Source organism: Panthera tigris, chromosome F3 (assembly GCF_018350195.1).
Source record: "Panthera tigris isolate Pti1 chromosome F3, P.tigris_Pti1_mat1.1, whole genome shotgun sequence".
NCBI classification, from domain to species: Eukaryota; Metazoa; Chordata; class Mammalia; order Carnivora; family Felidae; genus Panthera; species Panthera tigris.
The window spans coordinates 45139964-45167079 of record NC_056678.1 but is presented as its reverse complement, the minus strand read 5'-3'; the positions used below and the strand labels follow the sequence as shown (position 1 = coordinate 45167079).

The 27116-nt window shown below is 36.7% G+C and overlaps 1 protein-coding gene across 1 annotated transcript in view; it reads left to right on the top strand.

Moving 5' to 3' along the window:
• CFH (complement factor H) overlaps positions 1-22770 on the top strand; it is a 150556-nt gene extending 127786 nt beyond the window's left edge. Inside the window, 15 exon segments of the mRNA XM_042975713.1 lie at positions 3564-3665; positions 3963-4150; positions 5499-5505; positions 5721-5894; positions 7305-7481; positions 8536-8718; positions 8826-9008; positions 11523-11693; positions 13566-13748; positions 14181-14390; positions 16264-16437; positions 17143-17319; positions 18026-18199; positions 21726-21908; positions 22373-22770. Of these exon segments, the coding sequence (XP_042831647.1) occupies positions 3564-3665; positions 3963-4150; positions 5499-5505; positions 5721-5894; positions 7305-7481; positions 8536-8718; positions 8826-9008; positions 11523-11693; positions 13566-13748; positions 14181-14390; positions 16264-16437; positions 17143-17319; positions 18026-18199; positions 21726-21908; positions 22373-22581 (2495 nt within the window). The 3' untranslated portion in view covers positions 22582-22770.
• Positions 22771-27116: the final 4346 nt, after the last annotated feature.

Sequence of the window (27116 nt, the reverse complement as noted above, 5' to 3'; positions counted from 1 at the left end):
TGTGTTTGGACGTTTTAACTGAGAGAGCCAAGTTTCTCAAACCATGTTGACCAAAAATGTAATAGATAGGAAAGTGCTTATAGAATTGTTCCTTCAAAGGCTCCCCAAAGCCTTTTTGAACAAATTTAAAATGCTTCCTGACTTCAAAATTATGGCATAAATTCAAAATTAAGACACTTAGACAGAGGTACAATGGAGTTACAGATAGAGTTTCTTGGGTTCATGCAATAGAGCTTTGAGATCACTGCACATGCGTTCTCATGTCTTACCTTTTACATTGGTTACCATCTACTGTGCTCTTCCCATGGGTTGCCTGCAATCTGCAGATATAATGGAAAGGTTCTGAAAGAGCTTCATATTCATCCATTCTTTCATTCATTTATTTGCCCATCCAATGGTCACTTTTTAAGTGACTGCTAAGTGCCTGCTAAGTGCCAGGCATTAGGACTAGCATCACCAAAAGGCGATTTAGTGGGGAAAACAAAAGGAATGATTATTGTATTTCATCAGCATATTGTATTTTACTGTATAAAGATTGTTATGGAGACAAGCAAAAGAGAGACTACAGGATCATTTAGAGGAGGCAAGAAATCCAAGTTGGAATGAGAGTCTGGAGTGGGATCAGGTTGGGGAGTTTGTTTGTAAGAGGTGGAATGAAGAGCCAAATCTGTCAGGGTCACGATGGCATTCTTGGGTAGGCTTTGAAGGTTGGATGGGAGTCATGGAAATAGGGATGCCAGGTATGAAGACATTCAAGACTGAGGAAACATGGCTCCTGGGTGGCTCAGTTGGTTAAGCATCAGTATGTATATATATATATGTATGTATACACACACACACACACACACACAGACAATAGAATATTATTCACCCATGAGAAAGAAGAAAATCTTGATATTCACAAAAACATGGTTGAACCTAGAGGACAATACATTAAGTGTAATAAGCCAGAGATAGCAAATACTTCATGATAAAACTTCTATATGAAATCAAAAAAGAAAAAAGAAAACATCAAATTCATAGAAGCAGAATGTGGAATGCAAGTTCTGTACCAGTGGTGGGTGTGGATACTGGTCCAAGCATGTAAGCCTTCAGTTATAAGATAAATAATTCCAGAGATCTAATGTACTGCATAATAAGAATCAAAGTAAATAACTGTAAACTATAATCAAATAACAAAGGAAGTCATCAAAAGAGGAGCAAATTGAGAAAAACAGATGCAAAACAGAAGACAATTAGCCACATGTTAATAGTAAGTGTTCACTTACCAATAATTCCTTAAATTTAAATTTACCTATTAAAAGGAATAGAGTACCTGAATGATTTAAAATAAAATAACCAAGAAATCACTTTAGATTTAAAGACACAATAGGCTAAAGTGAAGGAATGGAAGAAGATATTTCATGCAAATGGCAACCAAAGAATGATGGAGTGATTATACTTCTATGAGAAAAAAAACAACAACAACTGAATCTAAAACTGTCTCTAGAGATGAAGAAGATCGTTATATAATAATAATGAGTCCATTCATCAGGAAAATGGTAACAATTTTCAACAGACGTGGAACCAACCTTGGAATTCATAAATATATAAAGCAATATGGACAGATGTGAAGAGGAGAAATTGACAGCAATACAGTAATATTAGGAGACTTTAATACCTCCCTTGGAACAATAAATACAACACAGAAAGGCAAGAAAGAAGTTGAAGATTTGAACCACAATATAAAGATTTTTGGACCTAATAGATCTATATGGAATTTTTCACCTAACAGTAAAAGAGTACATTTACTGCACATGAAAGATTGTATGCACTATCTTTTTCAGTCACGATGGGGTAAAACTAGAATGGGAAAATTCACAAATACGTGGAAAGAAAATACACTCTCAAGCAACAATAGGGTCAAAGAGGAAAGAGCAAGAGAATTTTTAAAAATATTTTGAGACATAAAAACAGTGTAACAAAATTCAGAGATGTTGCAAAAGCCGTGCAAAGAGGGAAATTTTTAATGATAAATGTCTACATTAACAAAGAAGATCAGGGCGCCTGGGTGGCTCCATCAGTTAGTTATGTGTTCAACTCTTGATTTTGACTCAGATCAAGATCTCATGATTGGTTTCTTGAGATCAAGCATCGCAGTAGGACTCTGTGCTGACAGCACAGAGCCTGCTTGGGTCTCTCTCTCTCTCTCTCTCTCTCTCTCTCTCTCTCTCTCTCTCCCTCTCCCTCTCTCTCCCCCTCTCTCTCTTCCTTGCTTGCACGTGTGCACTTGTGTGTGTGTGTGTGTGTCTGTGCTCTCTCTCTCTCAAAATAAATAAACATAAAAAATTTAGCTTAACATAGCAGATTGTATATAAACAACCTAAGTTTATAGCTCATGGAACTAGAAAAAGAGCAAACTAAGCCCAAATTTAGAAGAAGGGAGGAAATACTAAAGATTAGAACAGAAATAAATCAAATAATGTGTAAACAAAACACCCTATTCCATCATCTCACTAACACTATTATGTTTTTTCAAATTTATATGTATGTTGGGTTTTGTTTGCTTTTCTTTTTCTGATGATTGATTTTCATTCTGTATTCTTTTCTATTATATGTATATAACAGTAAAATTTCTCTCTCAGACTATGTTATTATCATCTCACAAACTTTCATGTAAAATATTTTTCTTATAACTCAATTCAAAAGATTTAATGTTTAAAAAAAAAAGATTACAGGGGCATCTGGGTTGCTCAGTGATTAAGCATCCAACTTTGGCTCAGGTCATGATCTCATGGTATGGGAGTTCAAGTCCCACATTTGTCTCTGTGCTGACAGCCCAGAGCCTGGAACGTGCATCAGATTCTGTGTCTCCCTCTCTCTGACTCTCCCCCACTCACACTCTGTCTCCCTGTCTCTCTCAAAAATAAACTTAAGGGGCGCCTGGGTGGCTCAGTTGGTTAAGCGTCCGACTTCGGCTCAGGTTATGATCTCACGACTCGTGAGTTCGAGCCCCGCGTCGGATCTGTGCTGACAGCTCAGAGCCTGTAGCCTGTTTCAGATTCTGTGTCTCCCTCTCTATCTCTGACCCTCCCCCGTTCATGCCCTGTTTCTCTCCATCTCAAAAGTAAATAAACGTTAAAAAAAAATAAAATAAACTTAAAAAAAATTTTAATAAATAAATAAGATTATGTACTTTACTCCTTATCCTGAGTGTTTAATATTCCTAGTATCCCATTTCCAGTGTACTAGGCACCCCAAGTGAAGGAATAAAATTACCAATTATGAAAAAATATATAGCTCATATTTTCTCTTTTGATTTCTTCTTTATCCATGGGTTATTTAAAAACTAAAGCTGAACTTTGTGAAGACTTTGTAAATGACAGAAGTCTTGTTTATTGTTTCAAGTCACGTTACACATAATTTGAGGAATCATCATTTTGGTCTCAGAACATGAAGGAACGTGCTGATCTGTGTCATACTCATTGAACTCCACATATCCATATGGTTTTAAGCACCCAATTATGATGACAAACATTGCAGATTCTCAGAGTTGTGGTAGCTATGGTGGCAGTTTCTCTGAGATCGTCACCTGATCTCGGATACCCCAATTGAGTACTGGAGTTGCTTAGGAGACCCCGCGTTGGCAATATTTAAAACAAGTGCCTGGAAAGGACCTATTGCCGGTACACCTCTGACACACTGCAGGATTCCAGATCCATTAGACAAACAGATTCATAATAATTTCCTAGAAGGGATTCTGGGTATTCTAAATGTCGCTTCATTCCAAAAAGAAGAAAATAATGAACTATTTTGATTTAGTATCTTTGTCGCTTACTTTTTCTGTCCCAGGAATTTGGATGATTCAGATTTTTCCCGGTTTTCATTTGTAAATGACTCCTTATTTTTGTGTTGTTACAGTGAATCTTTATAAAAATGTTTATTTATATGCTTCGCTTTTCCTTATACTTTCTGCCTTTCAGAAACATGTTCAAAATCAGAGATAACAATTGAAAATGGATTTTTTTCTGAATATGAACCTACATATTCCTTAAATAAAGAAACACAGTATCAATGTAAACCAGGATATGTAACACCAGATGGTAAAACTTCAGGACCGGTTACATGTCTGAAAAGTGGATGGTCACCTCAACCCACATGAATTTATTATGTTCCTATTCATTATGCTGATGGCTATTGAACAAAAGTTTACTCTAAGTTAATTCTTTTCTGGGAGGAGCGGCTGACATGATTCCCATTTGAAAAGATAAATGAAAAAAGATGTAATTTTTTGCCTTTTAAGAGTAATCACTTATACAGCGTAGTAGCAGGACATCTTTCAGTTTACGTTATTTTCCACTTTAAAACATCCTGTGATTTGGAAACGAGTCAGGGAGCCTTATGTGTATTCTCCTGGAAACCCACTTACTTTTGGCTGGCAAAATATATTTGTGCCTATTCCTGCTTTTAGGTGATCAGACTTTGATGACAGAATCTTTGTTTTTAGACATGAAAGTAATGTTTGTAAGTGAAGATGTGGGTCCATAGTGCAGAATTTTAATTAAAGTATGGAGTTTATGGTTGACATTCCAGGGTAGCCCACTTTAAAAATCCTCTCCTTTAGAAAATGTTCATAAACATCTAGTTAGTGGAGAAGGAATACTGCTAGATGGTGCCAAATACAGCTGTGTTGAAACATTTCCCTGTCCCTGGATGTTTATGAAGATTTCTATGAACAGTTTCCTCAGTTTATCTTATACTCCAAAGCTACACAGTGATAGTTTTGAACCGATATTTACATATTCACTTTAAAGGAAGTGGATATTTGAATATCCATTTGTACTGTTTTCATTTCCTTATTTTTTTCAATGTCCATGCTTACTATGGGCACTAGCCACAAAAAAAAAATGATAAAAGTGGCTCCCATATAAAGTCATTTTATACTGAATGTTAGTTAGTTATCCATTGTAATACTTACTATGGAAGAGAAACACACTGTCTCTCTTCACTAGTATAGTTTTGCTTTGTTTTTTAAAGCTTTAAGGTAGCTGGCTCTGTAACACAGCATAAAATTTGAGATGAGTTACCTAATCTTTATGAACACACTGTAGCAAAAATTAAAACTTTTAACATTTTACTGTCTTCTAACTAATAATAAAAATAGTTATCTCTCCATTCAATCTTGGTAAGTTTAGAAAAATGAACAGCCATTAGGAAAATATTTGGGGAAGAAAATCAGCATGTGAGCTTTAGAAATTATGATGTTTTAAAGTAGAGTTTTATAGAATGTTTAAAAATTTACTTGCATTTTTGAAAACCAATCGTATTCAACTGATCCAGTTTTGTCTGGAATATTTGTCACCTTGCTAGTGAATGTGGCATCTTAGTTCACCAAATCCTATTCCTCTCTGCTAGTTAAAATATGATGCACCTGTAATGGCCTATTTGATTACAAGCGTGGCATAAACACATAAGTATAACTGATTGAGAAAAGTGTTTGTAGAAAAATTTTTTCAGAGTGTTTAAGTGATAAGGAAAATGCTGTGTAGAAACATATTTTTTCATTTCGAGTAACTTTGAAGACAATGATTTATCACTGGTATTCTTAATTTAATATGATACTGAATTTACTAGCACAAGCTAATTGATAAAGGTTTTTTTTACCTCCTTGGGATGAGACTTAATTACATCGTCCATTAAATAATATTAGAATTGAAATCTTCAATTCTGTTATGCATTAGAATCTTGTGACATGCCAGTATTTGAGAATGCCAAAGCCAAAAGCAGTGGCACGTGGTTTAAACTCAATGACAAGTTGGACTATGAATGCCACGATGGATACGAAAGCCAAGATGGGCGCGCAGGTTCAATAGTGTGTGGTAACGATGGTTGGTCTCATAAACCAGTATGTTATGGTAAGTACCATTTTTCCAGGTATTTTTTTTTTCAGGACTAACAAAATTACCAAAACGTGTTTAAGATATCCCAATTTGAACAAATTTGCATTATTTAAAGTCATTTTGGGGGCATCTGGGTCGCTCAGTGGGTTGAACCTCAGACTTTGGCTCAGGTCCTGATCTCACAGTTCTCGGGTGTAAGCCCCATGTGGGGCTCTATGCTGACAGTTCAGAGCCTGAAGCCTGCTTCAGATTCTGTGTCTCATTCTCTCTCTCCACCTCTCCTACTCACACTCTGTCTCTCTCTCTCTCAAAAACAAATAATCATCTAAAAATAATTAATTAATTAAGTTTTAAGAAGTCATGATTAAAATCAAGGTGTCTTCTTCTGATTTACTGTAACCTGGGAGAAGAGGGTGTTTGAAAGCCCAAGGACCATTATCTCTCTTTAACACAGTGTTTCCTATGGGCCATATACATGATAGGTTTATAAACAAAGAATAATTTTGTTTGTTATTCTAAATGCAAGGTATCATATTATTTAAAACTGGGTTCTTTGAGTGTATGCTATAAGAAAACCAAAATTGTAGTTTCTTACAATTTCCTCAGCTATTTTGCTCCTGAGTTTCTGCTTTTACACCTTCTGCCTTGAGTGTTAATTTCTGCAGACCCTGAGAGAAGCTCTTTATTTTAGGAATTTAGCTTATTTTTATTTGGGAATGTCACGAATGTCACAAACTTGACAAATTTGAAGGGATAATTTTACACATTCGTAAATTGAATCAGAATAATCAATAATTTCTTAATAGATAGTATAAAGGTTTAATAAGAATAGATAATTGGGTATTACATAAATACTGAGGATGCCTAGAATATGCCTAACTATTTGGCTTTGAACATGGTTCCTTATTTTGTTTCATTTTTCAGTTTGGTTTCTGTACTAATATAATATAATCAATATAAATTAAGCTATTTTAATAGTTTCTTAGAAACTGTTAGAAATGTCTCCTAGTGTTCTGGTTGTCCAATTATATTTACATTAAACAAAATCCTAATCTTATTTAGTGCAATTTTGAAAATGTAGCATCAGGGTTTTTTTTTTTTAATGTGAAAGAATATGTTTCTGTTTTGGGAGTACAAAATAATATAGCATTTATTTTATAAATGTCAGTTATAAAATCAGATCCAGTGCAAGCAAGTTGACCTTCCAAATACATTTTCAGGGTACATATGTTGCTCTTCAATGCCTTAATATTTCTCAGGGTCCCCTATGAATTTAGAGGGCGTAGAAAACCTAATATGTAAAATTTTCTGTGGCTCCTCTGTATAAGCAGTACCCAGCACCTCATTTTTATACGACACATATAAAATTTACTTTGCCAATGATTAATTTTATATTCTCACCAAATTATTTGAACATTTTTATAGAAATAGAATGCAAGATTCCTGAAATAGAAGATAACTTAAATACTCAGCCCAAAAAAGACAAATATAGAGTCGGAGATGTGTTGAAATTCTTCTGCAGACAAAGACTTAAAAGAGTTGGACCAGATTCAGTTCAGTGTTACGACTTTGGATGGTCCCCTAATCTTCCAACGTGTAAAGGTGAATATTTATCTTCTAATTGCTACAACAAGAAATAGGATTTTTGAAACCAACATTTTTATGTTTTTGTTTCTCTCACGCTTAATTTTCTGTTGGCTTCAAGTGTGTGTGTCTGTAATCTAATTCATTAAGCCAGGACATGTGTTGGGTAGTAGATATCTCAGATTTTCTTATTTAAGAAATTAATCTCCACTTGTTTCTTGAAATATGTAGTGGTAAAAGGCCAAAGATTTACACGATGTGAAGAGAAACCAGAGTATGATGTATGTAGTGGTAATAGCCATAGATACATGTGTTATGCCTTAATGTTTGTTACTTTTCCTTTTGACTACAATTCCACTGTTAATACTGGACACTTGGTATGGCATGGGCCTTCCCTCAACCTTCATCGAGTGTCTAAACAATATTCAAGCAATGTATAGTTAATTCAGTCCATTCAATCACATGTATGTCTTAACCAAAGTTAAAATATGTTGATAAAATGCTAGCCTCAAATGATGACTTTTGTTTCAAACAGTTTTGATAAACTTTTTCCATGGCATATGAATATTGTTAACATTTACATGACCATATTTATTAATTGGTTTGCATACATCTCTAGAATATCTAGATTATTAAACATGTTTTCTGGGTTTCAATATACTTCCAATATACTAGTTCAGTGTAATTAACAGTACTGGGTTGCGGTGCCTGGGTGGCTCAGTTGGTTGAGCATCTGAATCCTGATTTCAGCTCAGGTCATGATCCCTGGGTCATGGGATCGACCCCATGTCGGGTTCCATGCTGAACATATAGAGCCTGCTTAAGATTCTCACTCTGTCTCTTTCTCCTCTCCCTTTTTATCCTCTATCTCTCTTTCTAAAATAATAATTTTGAAAAAAGAACTGGGAAACATGTTTCTTGTTTAAGCACTATTTGTTTTTCATTGCTTAAGAAGGCTATAATAAAGTACATTATAAATAATATAAATTAAAGAAAAAACTCTCCATTTTATTGTTTTTTAAGTTGTGAAATAGGTAATTTGATCATTATTTACACATTATTTCTCCTGTAGAGCAAACAAAAAGGTGTTCTCCACCTCCTCAACTCCTTAATGGGAAAGTTAAAGAAACACAGAAAGAAAACTATGAACACAACGATTTGGTGGAATATGTGTGCAATCCTAGATTTCTGATGAAGGGTTTTAATAAAATTCAGTGTGTTGATGGACGGTGGACAGACTTGCCTATTTGTATTGGTAATGTATAAAATATATTCATATTTAAAATAAACCAACCTTTTATATTTATAGAAACACATAAATTGTATTTTATAAGTAAACATATTTTTCTGAAATTTTCACAGAGGTGGAGACTACATGTGGAGATATACCAGAACTTAATTATGGCTACGCTGTTCAGACTTCTAACCCTCCCTATCACCATGGAGATTCAGTGGAGTTCAATTGCAGAGAAGGATTCACAATGATTGGACAGAAATCAATTACATGTATAAGTGGATCGTGGACCCAACTTCCTCAGTGCATTGGTGAGAAGACCCTTCTCAAATAGACGGTCAATGAAATGTAATATTTTTATTGTACAAACTGTATTTGCAAACATAGTTTTGAAATTTAGATATATGCTTGAAAATGTCAGGTCTTAAATTATAATGATTGCTTATCATCTACAAAGGAAAAATATAAACTAGCAAGAGAGTCTGATCACCCTTTCTATCCCTGAAATTAACATGCTTTTTAAGTGTGAAGCTAAATTTTACTTACAGTTATTCATATGATTTAAATCTGAGTATTAATCGCCAGGAAAATAGAAGCATATTTGCATAAATCCCATTTTCATTTTACGCGGCACTCTTGTTTTCAGGCCCTGGAAAACAGACAGTGTCAAGAAAGTGCCCACTTGCTACATCCCTATAGGAATCTTGCCTCTCTCAAAGCTTCTAAGCATTTCTCAGTCTGTTTCAAATGCGGCAGCAAGAAGTTGATGTGCCAAAGGGTGGGTGAGCTGCAGACCCTCTGGGTTCGCAGTATAAGTCAGTCAAAGGAGGCAGTCAGGGTGGGGCCAGGAAACAAACCTGATTGTTGGACTTCACTCTGGTTGATGTACGTGCATCATCCTGACCTTTGGATGACCAAGTCTTTGATGACTAGCTGGGAAAATATTGGGGGCCCTTTTCCTTTTTCCCTTGGAATGAGTTCTTTCCTACAGTTTTCTTGGGTCCTACATTCAAAGACAGTCCTGGATGTCCAATCTTACTTATTCACCAGATGTCTAGGCATTAATTGTTCCAAGGAGAAGGTAGGGCTTAGGCTCAAGTTCCATGAGAGCAGAGATTGACACCTGTTTTGTTCACGATGTATTCCCAATATACAAAGGACTGGTGAACATACAGCAGACATGAAATAGGAGTTTGTTGAATGAACCATTAGGTTTTGTTGCTTTTTAATCCTTACATTTTTGCTAGACACATTCCCATGAGAAGTATTGCCAGTCTTTCAAGACCAAATTTCATCTTTGTCCTCTTCTATCTCCACAAACGATTTCCCCTCATTTTATATGGGGGAAAACCCAAGGTTGTAACAGGCATGAAAACTCTCAACTTTTCACTCTTATACTAAAACATCTATTTCATTTATTAGTCTTTTTAGATCTCAGATTTGCCTTTCCAAGGTTAATCTTCGACCTATCTTCAAGTTTACCATAATCCACTTTTAACTATCATAGACCTTACTCCAATTTTCTCCTCTCAGTGTTGATTTTGTACCTCTAGCTAGTCTAGCTTTTCACTCTTCTCAAAATGTTTATTTTCTCGTAAGAATCAAGGAACTTCTTTCAGAAACCAGTCAATCACAGGACCATGACAACACCCACTACCACTCCTTTTGACTATGGGTGAGTTACTATCACCTGCAGAAAACTTTGTTTTCTCTTCCTCAACACTGAGGACAAGCCCTAAAACCAGAATTTATTTTCAGCCTCTAGTGTGTTTTGAATTATTCCCCTTTGTATTATTTTTTATTGTATTACAAAATCATTACTTCTTTGGGCACTTATTAAAAAATCCAAAGACCTACATCAATTGACATTTTATCAGCTTGACAAAGTACTCCGGGCTGCATTGAATTTTTGAACTATGTAGTTGTATAAAAAGTTGTTATACTCGTATTAGAGTCAACAAAATTGACTCTTACAATATTATTGAATTATAGGTTGACCTGATGTATAAAATAGTATTTCAAAGATTGGAAGAGTATATACAGTAAACAGTTTGTGACTTGAAGCACCCAATTTCTTAGTCCAAGTATTTGTCCCATTTTAGTGATCATGCAAAAGATCTGCTTAAGTGTTCACATTTTACATAATACATCTTAGATGTGTTTATTAAATTACCCTAAGTGAAGGGGCACCTGGGTGGCTCAGTCGGTTAAGCATCCGACTTTGGTTCAGGTCATGAACTCACGGTCAGTGAGTTCAAGCCCCGCGTCAGGCTCTCTGCTGACATCTCAGAGCCTGGAGCCTGTTTCAGATTCTGTGTCTCACTCTCTCTCTGACCCTCCCCCGTTCATGCTGTCTCTCCCTGTCTCAAAATTAAATAAACATTAAAAAAAATTTTTTTTTAAATTACCCTAAGTGAAAAAATAGATTCATTTTTCTGAAACAAAAATATTTTCTGATATTTAAACTATCAGCTTCATATATTCTATTTCCACAGATAAATAGGAGACCAAATTTAACCAGGTGATGACTGTTTAGTGTGTAAATCATCCAAAAAAGTGAGCCTCTTAATGCCTTTCTAATCCCCAACATCCAGGCTGTATTTATGGCAGACATTTTCTCTGAAATTTCAAAGCCTGGACACGGGACTTATGTTCAGACATAATAAATAGCCCATCACATGCAATATGATCAGGAATGGCTTGGTTGGTGGGACTTACGGGCCTAAATTCTAATTTCGATATACTATTGAGTCTAAGCTATTGTTCTGCATTAACTGCTTTGATTCTTATAAGTAGTCTTTTCAAGGCAATATTTTCATTTCTAGCAACAGATGAACTTCGGAAGTGTAAACACAGCTTAACTATACGTGACGTAAATCCATTTAAGACCGAATTTGATCATAATGAGAACATAAGTTACAAATGTAGAGGAAAATCAGAACAGAAACACTCAACGTGCATAAATGGAAGATGGGATCCTGAACTAACCTGCACAGGTAAGCTCTTGTTTATAGTACTTTCAAAATCTTATTCTATTTCTTCCGAACTTGCCAAAGCAGTATTTGGGCATCTTTTAAACATGTTTAGCTATTTATTATTACAAATAACTTTGAAGCCGGAAGGGAATTTAGAAACTAACCACAACATCATTTCTAGATATTAAGTGCATCAGTGCTTCAGTCCCCTATAAAACAACCCACCCAGAAACTTGATGGCCTCAAATTAATGCCGGTCGGGTATCTTTAAGAAATAGTGATTTGGTTTTCTTTGAGGCTGAGGAGAGCACAAAGATGGCATCCCCTGGTCCACGTTCCCTGAGAGCACCTCGGTGGCCCCCAGATGTGCGGCAAATCTCAAGTCCACCCCTCAGGCTACCGGTCTAAGACAGATAATTAGGCTTTTTCCCCAGAAAGTCTGGGCTGTGTTTCAGGCTGCTTTGTGGTGCCCTGGAGGTAGTGGCCCACCAAGAGTTATCTCTCGGATTGTTGTAGTGCGTTGCAGGCCCCAGAAATGCAAGCCCCTCTGGCCACTAGAGCCTGGGGATCAAGGAGTGTGCCCTCTGTGGGCTGAGCATGCTGGCCAGCTGTAGCGAGGCAGCAGAATGCGGGGCTGGGGCCCGCTCGCCGGCTTTGATGAAGCCACAGGAGAGCCCTGGGCTGGAGTGCACCCACTGGTGCCATCAAGGTAGAGGGAAAGTGCAGACATGGCACCTGCCGGAGATTTAGTTGCCAGACCAACCTCTGGTAAAATGTATCAAGAGGAAGTAGAAATTAAGATTATTAGGACAAAAATGCTTAAACAAGCAGATATAGAAGAGAATAAATCCTTGAGAATACATTGAAAAAATATGCCAAGATAATGAAAACAGAAATAAGAAAACAACTTTTGATTAAATATAAAATACTCCTGCTTCTGTCTAAAGATAGAAATAGAAAATATGACCATATTAGTCAGCATGAATGAATTCTATTCCGTCAACAATTTCTCTGAATTGAATACAAAGTGTCAGATAATTGGAAGGACTCAGGAGACTTCCCAAAGTACAGTCACATAAGGTCTTTAAGGAAATAAACGCATGGCAGGAGAAAGCAAAACGTAGGTGTCATAGAGAGGTCCAAAAGCCTCCAGGGTTAGCCGTCCAGAGTCTTCCCTCAGTGGAACAGGACATCTTTGTCTCCAGGTTATGAACTGCCACGATACATGTGAGGTATCTCTGCTTTATGGGAGCTCAAACTCAAGTTTGCAAAGGAATCTTGTATACCTTGCTGGTCATAGAAGTAAAGTCAGGCTGTCTAATCCGTTAAACAGGGTGCATTTCATCATCTGTGTTTCTCTAAACAGTGTCGGCAACCTAGTCAACAGTATCTCCAGAGAGTTTTGAACTTCAAACGACACACTGTTAATCACTAGTGACCATATCTAATTCATGTCTTGGCCAGGAACCTGTATCATATAATTGATTACGTGTAATTCTTCTTGTGGCTAATTATTTTCCATTCCACATCTTATAAGGGTTTTAATGCAATCACAATACATTTGATTATAGATAGCTGTAAAAAGATCCTAATATCAGTATTTACTTAGTGCCTGTTACTGAGTGGATGATTCAGTTAGTACATCGTAATGGTTAGAAATAATCAAAAGAAGTTTTACATAAATTATGCACGATTTATCACAGAAGGAATAAAAGGAAGATACTACCATTAAGACCACGTGTGATGTATTAAAGCGCTCTACAGGCTGAAGAGGATCACATATTTAAGCATAACCTTATTATTTGATCGTTTATGATACATTATTATTGGGCTTTCTCTTTAGTATTTTTAACTTGTGATTTTCATCACAAAATCTAATTTTCATATTTGTAGAAGTACAAATGCAGTCATGCCCACCTCCACCTCAGATTCCCAATGCTCACAATATGGCAACGACGGTAAATTATCAGGATGGAGAAAAAGTATCTGTTGTCTGTCAAGACAATTATATAATTCAGGATGCAGAGGAAATCGTGTGCAAGGATGGAAGATGGCAGTCAATACCACACTGCGTTGGTCAGTAATGCATAACTTGCTTTGTAACATTCTTTCAAATGAGGTTAATACTCCCCTGTGCTTTGTGTAAATGAACAAGATAAGGACCTTTCTGTCTATCTATTTCACTTTATCTTGAAACAGTAAATTGCAATCTAAGTATACAAATCAATCGGCATTCTTTCACTTCCACTATGAAAGAAACAGACAAAAACTTTGGGTTACTGTGTAAATACCATAGAAAATTTCACTCGTGATGAACAGGACAAGAATGTGGGGGCAGAGTGAACAAGCAGATACTACTGTAGATTTGATGGAGACATAAGCTTGCAAATTTCAGATGTTTTTTAGTTTTTCAGTAATTTAATTTTTCAGACTATCCTTATTTTAAAACCTCACCTAGTATTTGATTACATTTTTCAATTTAAACATTGATCTCTGTTGTTTATACAGAAAAAAGCCCATGTCCTCAACCACCTCAGATAGAACATGGAACCATTAAATCGTCTCAATTTTCAGAAGAGATGGACGAAACATTGAAACCTGAGGTTTATGTACATGGCACCAAATTAAATTACATTTGCGAGGATGGTTTCAGGATATCTGGAAAAGATGAGATAACGTGCCACATGGGAAAATGGAGTTCTCCACCTCGGTGTGTAGGTGAGGACAGTATGCAAACCACAATTCTATTTTCGATATAATCCATTAAGCATAATCAATTGTCAAATTCGTGAGAAAGAATCCTTTAGATTTCTAAATATACAAACTCATTTATAGCTAAATATCTAAAATCATTTATATATTCATGTACCTTAACAGCAATTTTTGCACAATCAAATCTATCCTCTTTGTGGTAATTTCATTGACTCATTACAGACTCACTTTGAATTCTGGCAATTGTTTAATGACAACTAGATGTGTAGTACAACTAAACCTCTCTGTCCGTATACATACCGCCTATTCATATTCCTACCCATTTATATATGGAACTTGTACTGATTGCTTTGCCATGAGTTTTTATAAATTTCTTTTGTTTTTCCTATAATGTCATGGGAGTTCTTACAACACATGGTACATAAGATGATTAATTCTCAATGCTCTTCTTTTTATTATTCACTATTAGTTTGAGAAACACTGATAGTGTCTTTCATAAATATATTGACATTTTTATTTTTTTATTTTTATTATTTAAGTTTTAGTTTAAATTCCAGGTAGATAACATGCAGTGTAATATTAGTTTCAGTTGTAGGATATGGTGATTCAACACTTCCATACAACACTCGGTGCTCATCACAAGTGCCCTCCTTAATCCCCATCACCTGCTAAACCCATCCTCCCACCCACCTCCCTTCTGGTATCCGTCACATTGTTCTCTATAATTAAGAGTCTGTTTCTTGGTTTGCCTCTCCCTCTTCCCCCCACCACCCCCCTTTGCTCATTTGTTTTGTTTCTTAACTGCCACATATAAGCGAAATCATATGTTATTTATCTTTCTCTGACTCATTTCGCTTAGCATTATATTCTGTAGCTCCGTCTGTGTCATTGCAAATGGCAAGATTTCTTTCTTTTGTGACTGAGTAATATTCTGTTGTGTATTTGTACCCCCTCTTCTTTACTCATTCATCTATCAGTGGACACTTGGGCCGCTTCCGTATCTCGGCTATTGGAAATAATGCTGCTATAAACATCAAGGCACATGAGTCCCTTTGAAGTAGTATTTTTGTATTCTTTGGGTAAATATCTAGTAGTGCAATTGCTGGATCATAGGGTAGTTCTACGTTTAACTTTTTGAGGAATCTTCACCCTGTTTTCCAGAGTGGCTGCACAAGTTTGCATTCCCACACCAACACTGCAGGAGGGTTTCCCTTTCTCCACATCTTTGCCAACACCTGTTGTTTCTTGTGTGTTGATTTTAGCCTATCTGACAGGTGTGAGGTGATATCCCATTGTAGTTTTGAATTGCATCTCCCTGATGATCAGTGATGTTGAGCATCTCTTTATGTGTCTGTTGGCTGTCTGTATGTCTTCTTTGGATCTATGTCTGTTCTTGCCTTCTGCCCATTTTTAACTGGGTTACGGTTTGGGGGTGTTGAGTTTTATAAGGTCTTTATATATTTTGGTTACTAACGCTTTATCAGGTACATCATTCACAAATATCTTCTCCCTTTCTGTAGCTTGTCTTTAATTTTGTTGATTGTTCCCTTCACTGTACACGAGTGTTTTATTTTGATGTAATCCCAATACTTTATTTTTGCTTTTGTTTCCCTTGCCTCAGGAAACCAATCTAGAAAGAAGTCGCTATGGCTGATAATGTACTGACATGTTTAGTTTCAAAGTCCTACTCAGGTTGTCAACTGGATACATCAGAATGATGGTTTTGGGAAGCATTTGCACACCATCTCCGTGATATAATTGCAGATCCTGTGTTATTTTTTTCAAATAAACTGCCAAATTTGTCAACCAATGCATAAAATTAAGTTTCAGTTTTAGTAAAACATGGAGTCATTCTTTCTTTGTCTCTTTCTTTTTTTAGGACTTTCTTGTGAGCCACCACACTTGATTCCACATGGTATTCTATCTCACGTATCAGACAGTTACCAATATGGGGAAGAAGTAACATACAAATGCACCAAAGGTTTTGAGATTAATGGACCTGCATTCATAAGATGTATAGGAGGAAAATGGTCCCATGCACCAGAATGCAAAAGTATAGTGTATTTAATTTTACTCTACGATTGATAAATATTCTTAATTCAGAGCATAAATGGTACAAATATGAAACTAGGCAGTAATTCCATAATTTAACAAGGTATCTCTGGGAAGCTGTGGATTCTAGTAGAGAATTAATAGCCGTAGTAATAATAAAAGTGTGACAGCATGAGCCAAATTATTTCACTTTCATGTCACCGTGTGTGCACATTAGACCTCCTGTGATACACATCCTCAGACTTCTCATCTCTGTTCCTGTGTCACAGCTGGTCCCTGCTCATCAATCCCATCATTATTCAATTTACTGTTAGTTTGTCAGTTATCTCCTTGTACGTATAGTTTTCTGAGATATTTGACATGAATAAGGGTAACAGATTTTGATAGAGGTGAAAATACAAATACATAAGGTAGATGGCTTGTATGGGCAAGAAAGAATTTGAATGTAAGAAGTGTGATCTCAAGCATTACATGTATCCATATCTCTTCAGACTTACGATGTCATCATCCCCATGTTATACTTTGATAAACCTAGGACTATTCAATATAATATAAGGAAGACTTCTAACATATTTTTTCAAGGTATAAGAAAAATTTTGCAAGGTATTCATTGGTTCGATGTGTACCTATTATTCTACATTATAGTTATTAGCCATTATGTATTTTAAAATATTTACTGAACAAGTACATATTCTTTTTCTTTCAGACACGGATTGTTTTAGCTTACCCGACTTCGGTAATGCCACACCCATAGGCCAGAAGAAGACGTTCTATAGGTCAGGAGAAAAAGTGACTTATAAATGTCCAAATAATTACCTTTTGGATGGACCAAATACTATCCAGTGTATTAACAGCCAATGGATAGGAAAGCCAATGTGCAGAGGTACTTCAATGAAATTTTGAAACCTATTTGTCAAAATGTCTTCACTAATATAATATGCAATTCCTTCTAAGAGCACTTATGAAATGGACATGGATTATTCTTTGAGGCCAGGTCGAAGAAGTTTATGTTTTAACATAAAGGGGTATAATTGTGTACTCAGTGGTCAATCTGAAAGCCCAGTGGTTTTCAAACTGTGGTCTCTGGAAGAACAGAATCAGCATCTTCTGGGAAATGGTTAGAAACGCAAATGTGAATTCACAGGCTTGCTCAGACCTGTGGTGGCAAAAACTCTGGGGCTGCAACCCTGAAAGTGTCTTAACAATTCCCAAGGGATTCAGTGTATACTCCAGTCTAGGAACCATACCTATAGCCTGTTACATTTATGTCCACCTGAATCTCACTGGTGAATTATACATTATGCATTGAAATGTCCTTAAGCGTTTGCAAGAAAGAATCATTGAAGGCTGTTTTTGTCAATTATACATTTATTTTTCTGTTATTTTGCCAAGTCTTATAAAATAAAAGATATTGCTTTATCTCCTTTTCTTCAATCTTATATGTAAATTTCTTAAAATTAGCAGCCTTTCATGACAGATTAACTGTTGATTTAAAATCCTCTTAGAGATCTATTTGGAATCCCGTGCGTTGATTTGCTATTCAAAATGACCGTTATGTTAGAGATGCGACTTTTTTTCTTTCTATTCAGATATTTCCTGTGGGAATCCACCCAGAGTGAAAAATGCTATTATACTGGATGAGATGTCTAAGTATCTACCTGGTCAGAGGGCACGTTATGAATGCATCATACCTTTTTACCTGGTTGGGGGCAGAGAAGTGACATGTTCAAATGGGAACTGGACACAACCACCTCAGTGCGTAGGTAAAGTGTTTTATTTCCCTTAAAATATTCTCGTTAAATATTAAGAGATAATTTCAGGGACTAAATATGTTAATATAAATATATAATGAAGTAGTTATTTTGGTTCATTTTTTAATCGCAAATAAAGTGGTGTTGCTTAAAATCCAGTTTTTTCTTTCAGTGGACTTTTTGTGGATGTATTTATTTTATGAAAGATTTGACCAGATTAGGACAGCTGGAATCATGGAAAATTCTCTCTGTGTTAAGCATTAAGACACTCGGTTATTTCCTGAGGAATAAATGTATTAAAGATACATTGAGGACATTTGACAGCTCTATGAAATTCCACTTGGAGACATGGAATCCGCAGCTGGGGCGTGATCCCAGAATTTGATACAAATTTGGGCTTCTTCAGCGTGTGGATTATATTTAAAGGAAGGTTACTAGTTGAGCTCAACCCAGGAATTAGTGTATACTGAAGAAAAAGTCTGAGAACTCGATCATAGGACACTCCAGCATTTAGAGTTTACGAAAGAAGGGAGCCAACAAAGGCGATATTATAGCCACTTGTTTTCAAATCCACTTTCGCCTGGCATATATATTTTCCAGTCTTTTACTTTGATCCCACCTATGTTTTCACGTTTAAAGCGAGTTTCTTTAGACGCCAGACGGTCGGTTCTTGTTTACGTGTGCACTCTGCCATTTCAGTGTTTTCACTGAAGTATTTAAACCACTTACACTTAAAGTAGTTTTTGATAGATTAGGGGCTGTGTCAGGCATTTTACTGTTTGTTTTGTGTTTCCTGTTTCTCACTTCCGTTTCCTTTCTTCTCATCACTGTAGATTTTTGAAACATCTTAAAATAATATTATTTTGACACCTCTATATTGTTTGGGGGCATATCTCATTGTATAGTTTCATTAGTGGTTGCCCTAATATTAAGATGTACATAGATAGCTTATCACTCCTCCCGGAATTGACATTTTACCACTTCAAGTGAAATGTGGAAACCTTACTTCCATTTAGGTCCATTTATCCTCCCCACATTTTATTTTATTTTACTTTTTTTTTTTTTTTTTTTAAGTAGGCTGCACAGCCAGCGTGGAACCCATTGCGGGGCTTGAACTCACCACCCTGAGATCAAGACTTGAGCTGAGATCAAGAGTCAGGTGCTTAAGTGACTAAAACCCTCAGGCACCTCTTACCCTCCCGCATTTTAAACATAAATACCTTTTGGTGGGGGGGGGGGGGGGGGATAAATGTTAAGTGTTTCTTCTACATATGTTGAGCACTATAGGAAATGATACAATGTTGCCCAAACATCCAATATAACAAACTCCTTAGGAAAAAGAGTCTATTATATTTACCCTTATTTTTCTCAGTCGCCTTGTTCTTTCTTCCTGCATGAAGTCTCAGTCCTCCTTCTGTTATCTTTTCGGTGCTATTTGAAGAATTCCTTTAGCAATTCTTTAAAGGTAGATCTGCTGGAGATATTTCCCCCCTTTTCCATTGTCTCAGAACGTCTTTATTTCTCCCTTGTATCCTAAGGATGGCGTCACTGGATGTGGCATTCAGAGATGACAGTTTCTTTTCTTCTAGCACTTGAGAAACGTTGTCACTGCTCTCTGGATCCATGGACACAGATGAGAACCCCACGGACACTTGAACCCTTTTTCCCTTAGAGGTTTGCCTAATTTCTGTGTAGCTGCTTTTGAGATTTTTCCTTTTCTTTAGTTTCCCTCAGTTTGATTATGATGTATCTTGGCTTGAATTTCTTTAGGATTATCCTGTTTGGCTTTTTCAGTATGAATGTTTATGCCTTGTGCCCAACATGGGAGATTTTCAGCCATTATTGTTTGAGGGTTTTTTATTTGTTTGTTTGTTTGTTTGTTTGTTTTCATCTCTAACCCCTTTCTTTTCCCTTTCTGGTTGTCCAGTCTTTTGCTATACTCTTACTGGTCCCTGAAGCCCTGTCCACTTTTGTTTGTTTTCAAAGTGAGTAGTCTGTATTCTATATTCGAGTTTATTTATCCTTCTGTCATGTGTAATCCATGATAGAGCCCATCCAGTGAGGATTTTTAAAAATACATTATTCTCTTTTTCTGTGTTATAATTCCCATTGGATTTTGAAAAACCATCACTAAATAATTCCATTATCTGTGTCATCTCAGTGTTGCCATGTGTTGATTATCTTTTCTCTTTTGGGGTTTTCCTGGTCTTTGGCATAATGAGTGATGTTTTTCTCTCTTTTTTTAAAGGTGTATTTATTTTAGGAAAGTGAGCACTCATTCCAGTGTGTGAGCAGGGGAGGGGCAGAGAGAGGGAGAGAGAATCCCAAGCAGGCTCCTCTCTGCCAGCACAGAGCCCAACACAGGGCTCAAACTCACGAACCGTGAGATCGTGACCTGTGCGCAAATCAAGAGTTGGATGCTCAACCCACTGAGCCACCCAGGCACCCCTATAATGAATGATTTTCAGTTGTATTCTAGACATTTTGGATATGATGCTTTAAGGCTCCGGATTTTATTGACATCCCTTATTTATCAGGCCTCCAAAACTGCCAGAGTGCAAGTCCAGACTTCCCACTTGGCCTCCACTGACACCATGGAAAGTGGAGAGGCGTCTTGTTTGCTGAGTGTGGATAGAAGTCTGGGCACCTCACTTGGCCTGTGTTGATCACTGTTGATCTCTGAGCAACACGTGGAGAGGAATGGTCATGGTTTCTTGATGATGTTTTTTCGGAGTTATTCGAATACTGTAAAAAATACTTCTGTCTTGTTAGAATACTCCTTTCCTGGGCCTTTGGCTAAAGAGAGCAGGCAATTCTTGGAATTTTTTTTTTTCCATGAACTTGATATTGTTTCTGGGTTCCAGTCTTCTTCAGTGCTCAGTCCAGGATCCATAGAAGAGACAATGAAAACCCAAACTCACTAACTACAGTGTAATTCCTTGAATCCCAAGGTCTCTGATGAGATCGATATCTACTCCGCATCTTCCATAATCCCTTTTATTGTTTTTTATGATACGTTCAGGGTTTTTAGTTTTACTTAGCAAAGGGATTAGCAGAAATGTTTCTACCTCACCTTGTCCAGAATAGGAGGCCAACAATTCCCTTTCACATTATACAAATTTGTAATTCTTTGACTTAATTAAAGCTGATGTTTCTTTTGTAATAACAATGAAAGTCAATACACAGTGACTTGAGATCCAATAGACACTACAATATGTTGTAACTAATGAGAAAATTTCTTTGTGTATATTAGCTCTCCATCTGTCTGGCATTTATTCACTAGGGAAAATGTTTTTTAATACCAGAATACTACAAAGCAGACAATTTGTTAATGCTTTGTGTGTGCTTTCATGTGGGACAAAAGGAAGTGCTTAAAAGTGTTCTTCTCAGTTTCAGTGATTAGAATTTCTCCAACGAATCATTTCTGTCAGCAGAAATCACCAGTCTTGATGTTGTATATTGTGCTATATTTTTATTTGCTTTACTTTACCCTGTTTTTCTTTGGATGTTCAATAAATCAAATAATATTCTTTTTTAGACCCTAAAGAAAAATGTGGGCCCCCTCCGGCTATTGACAATGGAGACATGACCACATTCCCAACATCAGAATATGCTCCAGGGTCATCTGTTGAGTACCAGTGCCAGTCCTTGTATGTGCTTGAGGGAAACAAGGTCATCACATGCAGATATGGACAGTGGTCAGAACCGCCAAAGTGCTTGGGTAAATATCTTAATATTCACCTGGATCCTGGGAAAATCACTATAATGAGAAAGGTGTTTTGCTTTATTAACAGAATATTCATGGATTAACCACAATCATTCTATCAAATGTTTGACTACCAAATATTAATATGTGAAGAAATAAAGTTAGAAAAAAGGTCTTAGTCAAGCAACCACAGCACCAAAATATTCTTTAATGAAAGCTCTTCCTATTGTTATTGACATGCTGCATCTTTCATTAGAACATTTAATTAGCACACCTTAAACACAGTACCTCATTTTTACATCGTTAATCATTTAAAATGGTTTACATCTATGTGATGGATTGTCAATGAACTGGTCGGAAAAGGTTTTGAGAACAAAGCCCTGGACCAGTGCAGACGATTCTACTTTGAAAGTCTGAAATTCTGTGGAAAATATTTGTTTACTACTTAATGCTTATGTTCATTTTTTTTAAATCTTCAGATGTTTGTATAGTATCAGAAGAAACCATGAGAAAACATAACATACAATTAGGATGGTCTTCTAAGAAAAAGAGATATTTCCAAACAAGGGAAACTGTTCAATTTCAATGTAATTCTGGATATCGTAGACAGACATCACAACAAACATTCCGAGCAACCTGTTGGGACGGGAAACTGACCTATCCTGTTTGTGTAAAAAGCAATGGTTAAGATGCAGTCCTAAAATTAAAACATGTACATTTATTCAAATTTTTCATGCTTATTTTGTCAGGTATTGTTAAACTCCTTTATATTCATATCAGAATCTGTGTTAAATATTTCATGGATGATGTAATTATAATCTGAGAAGTGAATAAATCACTTCTTAAAAGCACTTCATTAAAACTTGGCAAACCAAAATGCTTTGTGTCCTATTAAAAAAATATCTATGACAAGAAATGAGATTCAATCACTTCAGTGACGACTTCTATGCATCTTTCTCCTACCTTTCTCAAATCTTCCTCGGTAACTTCTGAGGCTTCCTGAGACCGTCCGTTTTGGAGGAAATGGGAGAAAAGGCTTTTCCATCTTCAAAATAGTTTCACTTCAAAAACACTTCAAAACCTAACTACGTCATACCTATGTTAACACGATGTAAGTAGTTATTACTTACTTTTGCTTATCTATCAAAAGAAAGATATACCAAAAAAAGAATGGAATACATGATCTCCTACAAGATAACTCTCTAGCACAATGAAAATTAAAGAAAGAATAAAGGGAGATTAGAATCGAACTGGGTACATAACTATGATAACATGACATGAAAAGTAAAAAATCTGATGTCAAGTGTAAACACACGCACAGTGTGCTTTGAACACTGAATAAATATTTATAAAACAAAGATTGTCAGGAAGCACAATAAAAAATTGACAGCAGAATTTAGAGAAACTAGGGTTAAGAGTAGCTGTTTAACTTCTTAATACTAACCTGCATTCTCCATTGTATCTGTCTTTAATATACATCACCTTTGAACCACAAGAATATGTTGTTTTAAAATAAAGTAAGGCAATACATGTTGAGAACTATGAAGACCTCTTTGGTAAAGATGTTCAAATCTAATGACATCTCCACGATTTTGTTGGTATAGAGAGTTTTGAACACATTCAACCACAAGAGTCTGAAATGCAATTTTTAAATTCATACATTTCAAACAACATAAACAGTTAAAATCAGTTGACCGAAAACATTTTTAACTTCTACAAAAACATGAAATTTTTAGGATGAAAATAAAGATATAAGCAAGGTAAAAGTATTTTTTTTAATATATGAAATTTATTGTCAAATTGGTTTCCATACAACACCCAGTGCTCGTCCAAGGTAAAAGTATCTTAAGGTGATAGCTTCTTCCTTCATTTGCATCAAATCAAGTGGTATTCTCAGAATGAGAAACCAGGCTGTCTCTGCTGGAGCCGATTTATCTAAATCTGAATCACAAATGACAGTCAGTTTTCTCACATTTAAAGGAATATTGTTACAATCCACAAGTTATCTTTGCTGTCAATATTGGTGTATATACTATTTCTCCAGAACCTTTCACCCAAAGCCTGTGGAATGTATGTACGACACTTGCCTTGTAACCAATATGGCCTATAACCAATTATTTTCATTTTTGGCTGCGAAATAGTAAATTTTAAGATTAATTCTAATATTTTTCTGCATTTATTGCCATTCCCATGTAAAGATGAGTGCTGATTTGCCAACTCCTTAATACTTTTACCTAAAAAGATTTGGTAAATCTTTATATTTGCTCTTTAATTTCCAATTTTTGGAGTAAGGACTTGATAAAGCCACCTTCTGATGGCTTTAGAGATATTCTTTCTTTTTCTTTTTCTTTTTTTAAAAGTTGTATCAGTGGGGAGCCTGGGTAGCTCAGTTGGTTGAGCATCTGACTAGATTTTGGCTCAGTTCATGATCCCAGGGTCATGGGATTGAGCCCTGGGCTCCAGCTCAGCCTCTGTGCTGAGTGTGGAGCCTGTTTAAGATTCTTGCTCTCTCTCCCTTTGCCCCTCTTCCACCCATTGAGTTTGCACTCTCAAAAAAATAAAGTAATAATAATTGATTAATTAATTAAAAAATAAAAAAATAATAAATGTATCAGCATGAATTCATGAATTTTTATTTATTCAACTGTCACAATTAAATATAGTCATTATTTCTGAAGCTCAAATTATCCCAAATTTGGCTAGTGAGAGCCTCTTGAAATGAGCTCCTTATTGCCTTGTTGTACCCCATTATTCTTTGAGCATTTCTTTTCTCTTTAGTACAACATGATGTTCCAAGCTTGCTGTATACTTCCCTGCCCAATACCTGAGAGCATACATGTTTCCAAAAAGGTCTGAATCTTTTTTTTAATGTTTATTTATTTTTGAGAGAGAGAGAGAGAGAGAGAGAGAGAGAGATAGGGCATGAGTGGGTGAGGGGCAGAGAGAGAGGGAGACACAGAATCTAAAACAGGCTCCAGGCTCTGAGCTGTCAGCACGGAGCCAGACGCAGGGCTTGAACCCGTGAACCACGGGATTGTGACCTGAGTGGAGGTCAGACACTTAACCAACTGAGCCACCCAGACACCCGTGATTCTTTTTACTGGGAAATAGTGTTTAGAAGCCAACTATTGTGCCCTTGGTACTAAATAGGAATATTTTAGAATAAGAACTTGATGATAGTGACCTTCTGATAGCTTTACATATATACACATTTTTTAAATTTTTTTTTAATGTTTGTTTATTTTTGAGAGAGACAGAAATAGAATACGAGTGGGTTGGGGCAGAGAGAGGGGGAGACACAGAATCTGAAGCAGGCTCCAGGCTCTGAGCTGTCAGCCCACAGCCCAACGCAGGACGTGAACTCAGAGCGGGAAGATCATGACCTGAGCTGAAGACAGATGCTCAACCGACTGAGCCACCCAGGCGCCCCATATATATATATGTATATTTTTTAATGTATCACCGGGGCACCTGGGTGGCTCAGTCAGTGGAGCATCCAACAGGATTTTGGCTCAGGTCATGGGATCGAGCCCAGGGCTCGAGCTCTGGGCTGTGCGCTGAGTGGGGAGCCTGCTTAAGATTCTTTCTCTCTTTCCATTTGCCCCACTCTCCCCACCGAGCTCTCCTCTCTCTCACACAATAATAAATAAATAGATAGATAGATAGATAGATAATCAGCATGGATTCCTGAATTGTTATTTATTCAATTTGTCATAATTAATTCTAGGCATTGTCTTTGAAACTCAAAGTATCCCAAATTTGGCTAGTTGAGAGCCTCTTGAAACTAGCTGCTGATTGCTTTGTTATACCCCATCATTCTTTGAGCATTTCTTAAGACAACATGATGTTCCAGGCTCGCTGGGTATTTCCCTGCCCAACGCCTGTAAGCATACACCTTTCCAAAGGGGTCTGATTCCTTTTACTGGGAAATAGTGTTTAGAACCCAAGAATTGTACCATGCTGTGAAGAGAATTATGCTGAAATAGAAATGTTCAACACTGTGGAAACGTCTTTAAATGTCTTTTTGCTTGTCAGAAGACTGAAATAGAAGTGAAATTTAAAATTCATTTGCTCCTATTGGATCTTACAATTCAAGTTTAATAACACAGGGTTAAAACCTTTCTAGTACATTTTCTGTCTCTTCTCTTTACTCACATATTCTTATATTTCAATATTTGCAAAAATAATATAAAAAGTTTAATGCAAACATTACTACTACCAGGTAACCTACTGAATGAAGGTTACAATGTCTTGGCATTGATTTTGTCCCGGGATGTTCAACTCTGAATGTAAGTACTCTCTTCCAAAATGACTTCAAATAATCCTGAAGGTTTCTGAACCTTCTGGTTCACTTCCCAACTTAATACAGTTTTACATTTATTTGCATTCATATTTTAATTTTAAATCATGCTTCTTCCTCTATTAAGCTAAACTTTTTAGATATGAAAAACAGCTACATGTTTCAAAAGTCAAAGTCACGGGGTGCCTGGGTGGCGCAGTCGGTTAAGCGTCCGACTTCAGCCAGGTCACCATCTCGCGGTCCGTGAGTTCGAGCCCCGCGTCGGACTCTGGGCTGATGGCTCGGAGCCTGGAGCCTGTTTCCGATTCTGTGTCTCCCTCTCTCTCTGCCCCTCCCCCGTTCATGTTCTGTCTCTCTCTGTCCCAAAAATAAATTAAAAAACGTTGAAAAAAAAAATTAAAAAACAAAAAAAGTCAAAGTCACATGACAAGGCTCTGTGAAGAGTAAGCTTTTTCCATCATTTATCTGTTCCTCATTTAATAAAGTTATATTTTTATTAGTTTCTGTCATCCTCCCAGTGTTTATTAATCTCCTTTTTTCAATATATAGAAGGGAGGTGATTTTACACATTTATCTGTACCTTGCTGTTGTCGTATTTATTATTCTAATCTTCTCTTGACTAGCCTTCCTCAGCTCCCTGCACAGAGGCTGCCTCAGGAGCTGTGCTGCGGTAGACACTGGTCAACAGCACAGTCTGGATCAAGCGTCCCCACATGTGGCTGCGTTGGGAGCCAGAAGGGAAAAGGCTGTCTGGCACTGCCCTCCTCTGGGCTCCTCTGACCTTGGCCTTGTCGCTGGGGTGCTTGAGAAAAAAGGCCTCCTAGGTCAGAAGGGTAGGAGGAGCCCAAGTTGCGCCTGGCCCCAGGCCACGTTAGGGGCCCTTGTAAGAATCCTGGTGGCGGGCAGACACTGGGAGACCTAAT